General features: G+C 35.6%; 1 protein-coding gene across 2 annotated transcripts; it reads left to right on the top strand.

The window, feature by feature from the left end:
- The first annotated feature begins 613 nt into the window (after positions 1 to 613).
- Positions 614 to 11,372, top strand: LOC112554091 (COP9 signalosome complex subunit 2). Of its 2 annotated transcripts, XM_025221689.1 has the most exons (15): positions 614 to 718; positions 2,885 to 2,998; positions 3,329 to 3,409; positions 3,798 to 3,923; positions 4,519 to 4,626; positions 5,113 to 5,280; positions 5,696 to 5,800; positions 6,279 to 6,348; positions 6,676 to 6,775; positions 7,060 to 7,191; positions 7,577 to 7,674; positions 8,218 to 8,300; positions 8,809 to 8,867; positions 9,185 to 9,334; positions 9,874 to 11,372. In XM_025221689.1, the coding sequence occupies exons 1-14, from the start codon at positions 671 to 673 to the stop codon at positions 9,327 to 9,329; spliced, it is 1,437 nt and encodes a 478-aa protein (XP_025077474.1). In that variant the 5' UTR covers positions 614 to 670; the 3' UTR covers positions 9,330 to 9,334; positions 9,874 to 11,372. The 2 variants fall into 2 exon arrangements, with proteins under 2 accessions (XP_025077474.1, XP_025077475.1); XM_025221690.1 differs by lacking the exons at positions 4,519 to 4,626; positions 9,874 to 11,372 and having other exon boundaries at positions 9,185 to 9,329.
- The last annotated feature ends 2,044 nt before the right edge of the window (positions 11,373 to 13,416 follow it).

The following is a 13,416-nucleotide window of genomic DNA, read 5'->3' on the forward strand; positions in this document are numbered from 1 at the left end:
TACCCTAACTTTCTGTAAGGTTATTTCCCCCCCCCCCCCCACCGCCCATTATGTAAAATTTTAAGTTATTGTTTCATTTTTAAATTGCAATCTTAGAATCAAAATTCAAAGAACGCTCGCAATTTTTGTATCTAAATAATAAAGACTGAAAGCTAGATGTATGTGTGTGACGTACACTTAGTTTAATTGTAGGGTCGGTTTATGGGGTTTTTCTCAAAATACTCTGGTTTCCTCCTCCCCTTATTTTCCGTTCATAGTGCGAAATCACCTTTACGTGAAAGTAAACCCCCACCAAAACAACCAACCAACCAGAGAGGAGTGCAACAAGCAGAGAACGATTGCATATATGCACGTGGTAATGATTCAGCCGGGGTAAATAAATATGTGTAAGCTGATTTTTTTATATCCAATACTTCTTACTACGTTTATTTATGGAAAGAACAGCAGATAACTAATTTCTTTCACCTTACGATGCCAAACAAATAATTAGCTCTTTTGGTGTTTACAATGATCGAGCCACTATCTAAAATTCTATGAAAAAGGTTAACAAATCGACTAAGCTGCAATAGTGATTTGGTTAGGTTTGCATTTCGTCTTAGTTCCTAAAAAGAAGGTTTGACAGAAAAGGACAATCTGAAGATCGAAATGCGCATGCGTCAACAACAACAAGATGTCGGATGATGAGTTCATGGTTGATGATGACGAGGAGTATGATTTGGTATGTCTTACACGTCTTTTCTCTGACCTATGCTTTGTGCATTTTATACTATTCCATCTGTATAGTGCGTGTTTAAATTCCTATTTCTTAAAGTGCTATTCTTTCGTATGGTTGTATTTTGGCGGTTCGCACAAAATAATCATTTCAATTGCAACTTGCGAGGAACATCGATGTTATGATTTAGTCTAACAGTTATCTCTTCGTATGCTATAGGCATCTAAAACAACCAAAAAAGTGGATGCATTGTAAAGTTTATACTGTTTATGTGTGTAAGAATAGATATATTTTGTAGACTCTGTGAGGATGTAGTACATCGTAGTGTAAGATTCCCATTTCTGGCAATGAATCATTGTATCATTCATAAACAACGCAAGTCGTATGTAGTGGTTACCATATAAAACTATTATAATAGTTAAGTTTCTTAAATAGACTATTACTTGGCATAAAGCATTACTCCAAACCGTCAATGGTCATAAGGTTTAATTGACTTCTAAGGACTGAAAAGCAGAAAAGAGCACATTTTTATGTATAGGCTCACTCTCACATACACACTTACAAAATCGGTTCTTATTATAGTATAAACCATGAATGTTAAAATAGTATTTCAGATACTTCTCCCCTTATATGAACTTAAGTTTACTGGTATATATATATAATGTTTGTAGAATTTATTAGACCCAGTCATCCTTTTATTTTGGGTGGAAAGGAGATAAAGTAATTGTTCTCTTTGAATTATTCATGCTAAAGTAGTCTGCAGTACCATTGTTAGAAAATTTGCAAAAGTATAGCATTTAGTTTTGTTTTCCAAGTGGTTCAGATTATTTCATTTGAAACAAAATATTTTCAACAAAGTATAGTGAAAGTAAAAGTAGTCATACACAAACTCTTATAATACACTTTTACAGCTTCAGTGGGTGAGGTAGTTCAGAAAATAGTAGTAATTGTATGCTGTGACATGATCTTAATTTAAGTCTTAATAATAATAATAAAGTGAACTTATGTAACACCATATCCCAGTTTTAAGAGCACGCTTATGCACAAACCTACACAACATAATATGTACATTTGTCATCTATGAAATACCATATAAAAAGAAAGTTATGTAGCCAGAACTTGCTCTTAGCCTGCATAATTTATTTGTAAAGCAGGCTGCAGATGCTTTTTTCCAATAAAATGTTCCTGTCATAGAATGTATCTAATATGTAGAAGTATATTTGGTGGGAGGGAAGGGGTCTGTTCATATGGCTGCCTGCAGAATACCTTTTAAAAAATCTATAATGAGTGTGCAAGCCGTTGAAAGGGAAGCAGTACAAATCCACTAATAATCCTTTCAATACGTTCAACAGGTCGTCATCCTTCATGAGATTGATGATTTCATAGATCATTTTAGTTTAATATTCTGTGAATAGTCTAAATGCTACTCTTGACTTCTTCTAACCAATTTGATTTTTCTCTTTTTAATTACACTACCTGTTGATGGTGTGAACGTCCTTTCTACTCTTTACTCCCTTTCTGTATGCCTTGCTTACCATTTAGCTGAATAAGAGTTATGTCCCTTCATCTAACAGGCAGAGCCTGAGGGGATCTGCTTTCCTTGATTTTGTTTCTACATCAAATCGTGTTTTGCTTTGGATGAAAGTGTTGGATCTTCATGTTTGCATGTGTTTCTTCTATATTTGCTTGTTTGTTTTGCAACTAGATTGTATTTAGTGTTCTTTTGAAGTTAAACTGGTTGGATCTATTGGCTAGATTCCATTCTGGCAAGCTTCACTCACTTTGGTAGCATTCTTTAGTTGCCATGTGTAAACTGAAGTGATGATAACCATTTGGCTGTTTAATATACTACCAATTCTCTAGATTCTCAATATTTTTTCAATCTCCTCCAGATGTCACACCTGTTTTGGATGTCTCACTCTTAAATCTGCAGTGATTGCCCTTTCCCCTCAAAACACATCAAGTCGTTGCATCTGTTCTACAGCTTTGTGACTATTTCATAGATACTTACCTTTTAGCTGATATATTGCACTATGCAAATTAACTTATTAGCATCTGTATATATAACATTTTGTGTACACATATATGCAATTAGATTTTTATATATGTAATTAGTTTTATATATAAAGGTGCAATCAGTCATTCATACATGGGGGTGTGCCTATTTTGTAGGAGTATTCTGAAGAAAGCAACTCTGAGCCTGATGTAGATTTAGAAAACCAGTATTACAACTCCAAGGCTCTGAAAGAAGATGACCCAAGAGCTGCTTTGGAAAGCTTCCAGAAGGTAAATTAAAAAAGAGTATTTTGTTTTGCCGATAAGGTAGTTGCCATTTTTCATTTCCTCTCTAGCTATGGTGACCACGGCGAACTCTAGTTTTATTCTTCCTATATGCTTTCTTTTATAACATTTTTAATTAGTTGTGTATAAATATGCTCCTTTGCAGAACCAGGTGTTCTCGAGAAGTGCAATTATAAACTTTTCCTCGTTTATCTGATGTAAGTCATTTTTTGTGGTTACTAATTTTTTTCCCTTTAACCTTAGCAAATGTTTTGTCTCATCATCTTTGTTTAAAAATCCCCAGTGGTAGCCCCTTTTTTAATCAATGTTCTGCAGGTGCTGGAGCTGGAAGGGAAGGAAAAGGGGGAATGGGGCTTCAAGGCTCTCAAACAAATGATCAAGATCAACTTCAAGCTGGTAAGGGCAGTGGTAGTGCTACCTGTTCTAAAATAGAGTGTGTGTTTGAGAGAGAGATGCAGAATATATCGTATGCTTGTCTGCCAATTAACCACCTTCATTACCTGCTTTTTCCCTATTCCCTTTTGAGGTTGGGGATGAAACCTTTAGTATCATTAAGTTAGATAATGACAGGACTTTCCTATCTTGTATGGTGCTGATTTTCTAGAGCAACAAAAATATTTGACCACTCATCACTGTTTCTATGAGATGCACGTCTGACTTAAGTGATTTACATTGTTCTTTGAGGTGATTGAAATGAAAAGGGTGGTACAAACTTTATAGCAATATAAGAATAAGACATTTCCAGCACTGACTATGGCAAAAGTGTTTTTAAATCTTTCTACAGGGCAATTTTGATGAGATGATGAAGCGATACAAACAGCTACTAACGTATATAAAATCTGCAGTCACACGGAACTATTCAGAAAAATCAATCAACTCTATCCTAGATTACATCTCCACTTCAAAACAAGTGAGTGTGTTACTGGAAGCGATAAACCATGCAATCATATAAGGTGGAATGGTTCTTGAAAGAATTACTGGTTTGGGGGTTGGGCTTACGTGTAACCAATAGCTGTTATCTTTTATTTTACACTCAAATTTGCAGTTAGCACTAGTCCTTATAATCCAGGACTGAAATTAAAGGCTATCTAGACTTGACATTTGCAAACACAGTGGAACCTCGGTTAGCGAACGCCTCGGATAGCAAATATTTCGGATAACGAACAAAAATTTCGTTAAAATCTTGTCTCGGATAGCAAACAAAATTTCGGATAACGAACAGCCACGTGAACGACACGTGACCGACCAGCATGTCATCACAGTTACGATCCTTATCTGAAGGCATCCTTTTTATTTAGTGATTTTTGTGCTTTATTTTAATAAGAAAATCTTCAATCATGACTCCAAAGAAGATTAAAACCTATAGTAGTGAGGTAATGATAGTGCGATAGGCAATAGGAGCCTAAACGTGTTTGATGATAATGTGATGTCGTATTACCGAAGAGTTTTACAAAAAAAGTCAGAAGCAACAGACACTGGACAAATTTTTTCTTTCAACCTCAAAGCGACAGAAAAGGGAAGTCACCCCCGATTTTACAATGTCATGTGCTCGTGGAGGGGGAGTCCAAACAGTAATTCCACCCCTTCCTCCATCCACCCACGCCGTCAAAACGGCAAGTTTTCTTATGTTTACTAAATGTTTTCTTATGTTTAAATGCTTTCTTTAATGTTTTTACATTTATTTAACTCCATTTATATTGTATCATAACTGTTCTCATTAAAACCTACCTATATAGCTTGTAATTTTCAAATATTAGCGAGTCAATAGGGGCTGGGAACCAATTAAATCTATTTCCTTTATTTCTTAAGGGAAAAATTGTTTCGGATAACGAACATTTCGGATAACGAACAGCTTTCCAGAATGGATTGTGTTCGTTAACCGAGGTTCCACTGTATTATGCTATATACAAATGTCTTTTCAAAAACATTCCTTTTCTGTTGTGTCTATTTTTACGTATTTGGTACCTTAATTTGTGAGTCTTTAAGGTGGGTGTTACAAGTTAAGGAGTTTCATCATCAAAGCTACCTGCTTGAAAGATGATGGAAACTGGTTTGTGACATTTTATTGTATCATATTTTGTGGCAATTTGTTGCACCAGATGGAACTGTTGCAAGACTTCTATGAAACAACTCTGGAGGCCTTGAAGGAAGCAAAGAATGAAAGACTTTGGTTTAAGACAAACACAAAGCTGGGAAAGCTGTACTTTGATCGGGGAGACTACACACGCCTGCAGAGGATATTGAAACAACTACACCAATCCTGTCTGGTGAGCACTCTGGCAGCCTCGAGTTTCAGCTTATTTTTTGTGTTCAGGAAAACCACTTGTTATGCAAATGCAGAACCCTGTAATGATCTATTCAGGAACTTTGCAGATTTCAAAAAAAAAAAAGGAAGGCCTGTAGTATGTTTTAAAAATGGTTAAAAGTAGATTTGCTTGCAGTATTATATCACCACATGGTCAGTCTCTATTAGGTTGTTAAAGAAGTGAAGATGGCTTATGCATAGATGCCATGTTTAAAGTGATTTATGATAATTTAGAATTGTCTTTTCTGGTATAAAGAGAAAAAAAGCTGTGTAAAATGTTTAACTACCATAAGGTATAATTCCTTGTTCATTATTTGTCCACTTCATCATGCACAAGTTTTTCAATGTGTGCATGCTAATGTGTGTTGATGCTTCAGACAGACGACGGTGAAGACGATTTAAAGAAAGGGACACAGCTTCTGGAAATCTATGCACTGGAAATACAAATGTACACAGAACAGAAAAACAACAAAAAGCTTAAGGTGAAAAAATCTGTGCGCTATAATATTACCAATGTTTACACTGTGTGATTAATATTTTGGAAGATGATAGGGTTTTTTCCTCAGAAAAGAACCAGGTGAAATACAAAGGACAGGCATCACAGGACTTTTCCAGCTGTCATTGCATTGGCTCTATAAGAATCTGCTGATAATCGCTAAAATGCTAAATGGTATAAGGAAGAAGAATTTCTAAAAGTCTGAACTTTCAAATAAGCTGCTGTTCTTGTATGTAGGGATTTTGGCTGGCATATTATTATTCACTTTACTCGCTTAACTGTTTGGTAAAACTTGCCTTTATCTCTTAGAAAGTTCTGTATCCTTTCTTTAATCTGCGTAAGCACTCACGTAAGGGTGGCGTGAGTTAAGGCTGGAAACAGGGACAAAGCAATTCCTCAGCAAAATTTTGTTTTCTTTTATTTACTTTCAACAACACTTTAAAAGAGAAAATAAATTGTTTCAGGCCTTGTATGAACAGTCACTCCATATAAAATCTGCTATCCCTCATCCTTTGATTATGGGGGTTATACGAGGTGAGGAACCTGCATGCTTTTAAGCCAGGCAAAAATATTTTCATTTTAGTATATTTCCTATTTATCTGATAGATCATTTTTAGATCCTTTTTGAATGATGCCATGTCAACACCTTCTATCAGTACATCTTGTCCTGATTTTTCATAATGAATGTGCTAAATGTTCCTGCCTTACACAAACTTCATTAGAGACAATTTCCAGACTTTCTATATCATCACAAAATTAGAGCATAATGTAACCTGTGCAAGTCATTATACTGTATATGTTGAAAACAGCCTTAGAAAATGGTTTTCATTTTATTTTTTAAATTGAAAAATCTATCAACAGAATGTGGAGGTAAGATGCACTTGCGGGAAGGAGAGTATGAAAAAGCACACACTGACTTTTTTGAAGCTTTCAAAAACTATGACGAATCTGGTAGTCAGAGGTAAGTGCTTTGCCCCTCTTATTTCCACACTTTTTCCTTTAATATTTGCAGCAAAGTTATTTTAATGTTCAGAGTCTGGTGCACAGTAAACTCTTGGTATATGCACATTAGGTTGCTTTTTTGTTTACTTCACCAAGTGGCACTCAAGCATAACAGCAAGAGATCATGAGACCATAAAAAGCATGTAACTTTCAAAGAACTAATTTTACCAGGGAAAAAAGTTTTTTGCTTAATAATAACTTTTTAGAGATTTTGACAATAATAACAGTGCTCCTTCTGTGCAGACGAACCACTTGTCTGAAGTATCTTGTTTTAGCCAACATGCTGATGAAATCAGGCATCAACCCATTTGACTCCCAGGAAACTAAGCCATACAAAAATGATCCTGAAATTCTTGCAATGACTAATTTAGTCAGGTAACATGTTATATTGTCACTAGGCGTGGTGTTCCTTTCAATGAGAAGTTTAAAAATGTCACTAGTTACATTATCACTTGCTTTGGTATTCCTTTCTAGAAACAAAATGTGCAGACAGTGAAATGAACAATTTATAATGCTAAAGTCTTTTTTGTAATTTATAGATTAAAACATCTAGAGAGAGATTGACACACGAAAACATTAAGAGAGTGAATGGCACTTAACATTTCTTGTATGGTTGACTGTCAGCTCTTCGTAGTTTTTCATGTGCAGCACATTGAGCTATTGACCATTTGCACTTCACAAATTCAGTAACTATTATTAAACTTGCCAAAAACGGTTTTCAACAGGGAAAAAAATTGAAACCTGTTAAAAATCTTTGCAGTGCATACCAGAACAATGACATCAATGAATTTGAAAAAATCTTAAAAATGAATCGGCAAAACATTATGGAAGACCCTTTCATTCGAGAACATATTGAAGGTATGATTTTGTTATTTTTTTTCCCTTAAAGCTTAAAAAATTATCATAAAGATTGTTGGAGGATATTGGGTTTTTGAAAATGATTGCATCAGTTCTGATTTTTCTTAGAATTAAAAGAAAAATTACAGTTGGAGACAAATATTACTTATGTGTACTTTTTATCTGGATGGCATAAGGAAGAACATCAATAAAGACTGGCAAAAAGCATTTTTCCTAGTCTGTTTAGCAAAAATAGTTGATAAGGTTCATATAAAAATGTAAAATCTGAGATTATTTAGGAAAAAGATAATTGAAAAGAAGTAGATGCAGGAGTGATGAACGTTTTTGTCATATTTACTATCAATGCCAGCATATTTTGAATTGCAAGTGAATCGGATATTAAGGAGTTTATGGTGAGCGTGTGTGCTGACTATGAACAGCATTGCAAAGATAAATTTGAACTGAGTTGAAATCTTTAATGAACTTATACACTTGAAGTAGAAAGTTTCTGTAACAATTGTACACGTTTGTCAGTTTTAGCTAATGCATGATATGTCTATGCAGACTTGTTAAGGAATATCCGAACACAGGTGCTCATCAAGCTTATCAAACCCTACACCCGTATCCACATCCCTTTCATATCAAGGGTGAGTAAAGTATCTTTCTCATAAACTAATAGTTCTACATGATGACAAAACTAACAAATTGGTGTCAAAAAAATAATGAAATGAAGAAATGGATATCAATATTTCATGAAACTTGGCTAACAATGCCCATTAATAAAGTGATATGAAACAACGAATTCAAGATATGCACAAAATTTCGGGCTGTTCGTCTTTTTTTCTTTTCATCTTATTTACTATTTAAATGTCAGTCCAACTGTTGCCATAGAACTGATATTTTCACTCTTGCAGGGAGAGCATTCTCCATTTTTTAAATCCACAAGGGCCTCTACCGTACCCTGCCTTCAATTATCTCCCTTTAATTAAGAAAGGAAAAGATAGTGTAAAACAAAGTGAAATACATTAATGACCACCTCTGAACATAATGAATGTATCTTAGACTAATTGTGTAATTTTATAATGAAGGACTGCAGAGTTGTTTAAAATGTGCTTGTATGAAAGAAATAATCATCCTGGTATTTTCTTGTTGCAGGAGCTCAATATTGACCCCACAGATGTGGAAAATCTTCTTGTATCCTGTATTCTTGACAAGTAGGTTGATCAACATACGAGATATTGTTAACGATCAATTTTAGCAAACTGTTCTATGCTGGTACTTGTCAGAGATAAGTGAAAGATGAAAATGGCAGAATAGGGGCAATTTCTACTCTGATGGAGTTGGCTGCAAAATCATCTGCATGCAGTGTTGAAGACACAATAGTCATGTATGTTATAGAATAAAAAGTACAAGATTTAATGCCACAAGTCTCCTCTTTTTTTTTTTTTCATATCTGATGTTGGCCCAGAGCATGCATTGATAATTTCTGGTCAAGGAAAATTTCAGCTCCCATGTATGTTCTTGTCTGCAGCACAATCCAGGGAAGGATTGATCAAGTAAACCAAGTGTTAGAGCTGGACAGAGAGGCAAGTGGCACCGCCAGGTATGGAGCCCTGGAAAAGTGGGCACAGCAACTAGCCCAGCTTCACACTGCTGTCATCAACAAAATGGCCTAATCCTGGTGAATATTTGGCTTTAACAGTAGGTCTTTAGAGTGGTCACTAGTAAATGCATCTAACTATAATTCACGTACGTACTTAACTGTAGATCGGCACTAAAATTTACAAACAGGCAAAGCAGTTTTTTCAAACATTTCTCGTCACAAGTGGTGTTAGCTATTTTTAGAACTGTTAATTTAGCCTAACCCAGATTTGTTATAAGAAAAAAGAAAAAGCAAAATATAGCATTTTATAGTTTAAGAAATACTATTTTAATTTTGTGTGTAAAGTTGCATTTAAGTTTTATGGTAGTTTTAAAAACCTCTGACTGAACCATGGATTGCTTGTCTCTTGATGCAGGAAACTGTATGACATAATGTTGGTATTATTGAGTCAAAGCTTCATGTTAGTTTAACTAGCAACCCGCAGTCTTTATTGAGAAAAGAAATGCCACTTGTCTTATAACTGCTATTATTCTGGCATCATACAACTGTTCTTGCAGATTGTGTGCATAAATGTATATATCAAGTATTAAACTGATGCATGTTGTGCTTTGTTGCAGCAATCCCTACCTTACTGCCAAAGAAGATAGGTTTCTATTGGATGTAAAGCATCTCTGAAAATCTTGAAAAACTAATGTGCAAGATGTCTAGTTCTCAAGAGAACAAAGAGCATTTTCATAGTTTTGATATGTTTCAAATCTGTTAAGGCACACTGTACCATAGCTGATGATCTTGTTTTCAACTTTTACCAGCAAAACACCTGAGGACATTTCAAGCTTAGGTTTTCGCTTGGTTATATGTTCTCTTGATGGTAAAAATAAGATGGAAACAAGAGGATTAACATAGGTCAGAAATCAAAACCCATGTTTTGTGCATCTGTGTGTAAGCTAAATTCTTAAACAGCAGATTACACAGATATTGAGATATTTTTGGATTGTATCTTAGCAGGCGGAAAATTTTCAAAGTTTACATGGAAATATTATGCCTATTACTTATAATCTTCAAACCAGTAACATAAAAAGTTAAAGGAAGCTTTTCAAAAAGTTCAGATTAACGGCTAAGCCAGGTGTAAATGGAAACGTCTTATGTCTTGATGTGGAAAAAACATCAGGATCTATTTATAGACAAGAAATGGACATCCAAAAACCAAATATCAAGCAGTGTTAAGAACTTGAAACTACACTGTTAGGCACCGTTCATTCCCACAAGGTGTAGGTGTATGCTGATTGGAAGTTTGTGTGACTTTTAGCTGTGCAATTGAAGCTGGTGAAACTTTCAGAATGCTAAACGTATATGACAGTACATAAAGCCTGCAGACAGTCCAGGGGTCACTAATACAAGTTTCAATGCAGTGCCAGAACTATACACCCAACTCAACAGTTATAAAGTAAAAAGCAAAGTTACTATCTTCTAGACAGCTACACTGTCCTTTGAATGTGTGAAGTTTTACTTCATTGGTAATAACTGTACTCTCTGAATGGGAAGACATGAATGCAAGTGAAACAAATTGAGGAAAAGTATAGATTTAAAAAGTATTCAGTTTCAGGTTCCAAATCAGTACAAACTCATTACCTTCAAACTCCTGTTATGTGATATGGAGCCTATCAGGATGATAGCAAATGCCTTTTTGTTGTTTGTTTTAATGCCTCAAAAAATGTAAATGCTGCAGCTTTTCTAACTAAATTGTGCAAACCGACATTTTTCGCGTCACCTCCTTACAGGGATATGGCGATGATTTAACAAAACTTGAGAGCTTTGGTCTTGATTTGACAGGATTTCCGATTCCTGTTTTCTACAGAAAAACAGCAGGTTTCTTGGGGTGTGGTTTGAATTGCGTCTTTGTCCAGGAAACAGGTTTAGTTTTGATTTTAAACCTCCGAAGAATGCTGAACGCTTGATTGTTTTTCAGTTTTCATACATCTACACGTGTGTGTGTGTTTGTGCATGTGCACACTTTTGTCATACAAGACTTAGGTGCATGCCATTCTAAGAATGCTAGAATGAGTGAGGTGAATGAGTAAGAATGGGGTACAGAAGAAAGACATTTCCTTGCTGATGACAAAACAGAAAGGATATGGCTTTTCATTTGCCTTTGATGTAGTAATGACCTGTGCTTGGGCATTTTGTATTGATACACATTTTCCTCATCTGTATTAACTGATGCCGAAGATGAAGTAAAATCTGTAATTAAAACAAATTTCGTGTGCAGTCTATTTGTGAGCATGAAAGACCAGCATTTCCTGCATCTACATCAGACCCTGGGCTAGACCAGATGGCTGAGCTGTGCTTGGTTATTGTGGGAAATTTTAGGTACTTTTATATATGGAAAGACAGTAAAAATCACAATGCTGAATCCTTGTACAAAACAATATTTTCACACTCGTAGGACACCAGGAACCTGTACTTTCAACAGTCAAGTAGCATAAGATGGTCTTTGGCGATGTGACCTGGGACAACACCTTGTCGAAGAGTATTCTTCGATGTACCTTGGAGGGCAGAAACTGGCTTAAGAACATCAAAGACTTGACTGGTCGTCCAGTACATGCTGACCCAAAATAGGTAGGAGCAGCAGGCCCTGTCAACTGCCACATCTATCCATGTGCAACAACAGATGCCAGTTAAGGGACGACTAACTGAATGCTTATCCAAATTTAGGACAACACATTGAAATCTTCAAAGACATGCTATTGTTTGAAGTTTCCAGGATCCATGTAATTACTAAACCACAAGTTCACAGCAGATGAAGAAAAGTATTGGGTCTGGTTTTGAGACATTAGGCACATCCCTGCTTGAAATGAATAAGGGCAGTATATCGTTTCTGGCAAGGCATGGGCCTCAACAGCTCCCGGTCATGTAGAAATCAGGGACATTAAAAACTCACTCATCTCCTGATGCTATGGCTGGTAAGGACAATAAAGTAAAAGCCAAGAAACGGCATGGCATGATGGAGTATTAAATAAGGGACAGCTATTAGAGCCACGAGTTTTCAGTAATCCAGCAAAGAACATTTCATGGTACAAAGTGTAATGGTGTAAGCTGAATATATTACACTTTTTTCCATTACTGTTCATATTTAAAACAGGATTCTTAAAAATAATTTACTAATAATAAACCTTGGATCTCAACAAAGCCCACAAAAAAATTACCAGCTTCAAGAATAGTTGTTGCATCTTAAAATTTAAAATAGCCACATGGTAAGAAATTTGAGGGGTAGACGTAGTGGCATTCGCTAGCTGGCTCCATGGACGTGTATTTATGGACTGATGTCTGTGTGCCGAGACTCACTCTTGGCCTCTTGTGAAGTGATCTGCTGTTAGTCTTGGCGAGCCGTAACAAAGAATGTGAATAAACCAGAAACTACGTTGTCTAATGCCTCTATCACCTCACTCCATACCTGTAAGGCCTAGGTACTACCTTTCTCTTTTTAAACAAGATGATCCTTTGCACATGACAACACTGGGTGTAACTTTGTCATACAAGACTTGACAGATGACCGACCTTGTTAATCCCAATAGGCAATCATAACTCCAAAAGTGTGCTAAGTTGTGAAAAATATATTTAAGAAAAATAGAATAAAGATTACACCTACCACCCTATCCCTCATTGCACACAAACAGTCTTTCATCTGAAACCATTTTAAAGCTACAGCTATGACATCGCATGCATGCACACACACTGGCAATTCATTAACTGCTAAAGGTTCTGCACACAGGCATATGTTTGCCTAAATTCAGTAAAACAAATTCTCCTGTCAGGACATATTCAGATATGGACAAAATGCTGGAAGTTATTCAGACAATTCTCTGATCACAAAAAGAACCCAAATTTCTCTTCACTACAATGATGTTGGAACAATTATAGAAAATACTGTTTAAACTATTCCTATTATGATCAGACAAACTAAAACCAGCGGGGAAAAAAATCCCCTTCAATGAACAAGTGATAAAAACAGCTCCTTTATTTCGGTACTGGAAAACCATTCTACAAGTATGGCACTGCTATACTGAATATAAAAACTAAAATCAACAAAAAGCAGTCCTGCATGTGCCTTTGGTTTTTCTGGGTGTTCGAACTATGTATTCAAGATGACAACACTTCACACA

This window comes from Pomacea canaliculata, linkage group LG13 (assembly GCF_003073045.1).
Source record: "Pomacea canaliculata isolate SZHN2017 linkage group LG13, ASM307304v1, whole genome shotgun sequence".
Taxonomy (NCBI): Eukaryota; Metazoa; Mollusca; class Gastropoda; order Architaenioglossa; family Ampullariidae; genus Pomacea; species Pomacea canaliculata.

What these genes read in the sequence shown, in the direction of transcription:
- LOC112554091 (XM_025221689.1), top strand. Translation starts at nt 671, where the DNA reads ATGTCGGATGATGAGTTCATGGTTGATGATGACGAGGAGTATGATTTG. An exon ending in ATGACGAGGAGTATGATTTG is followed by an intron (nt 719 to 2,884) that starts GTATGTCTTACA and finishes CCTATTTTGTAG; the next exon opens with GAGTATTCTGAAGAAAGCAA. An exon ending in ACATCCCTTTCATATCAAGG is followed by an intron (nt 8,301 to 8,808) that starts GTGAGTAAAGTA and finishes TTCTTGTTGCAG; the next exon opens with GAGCTCAATATTGACCCCAC.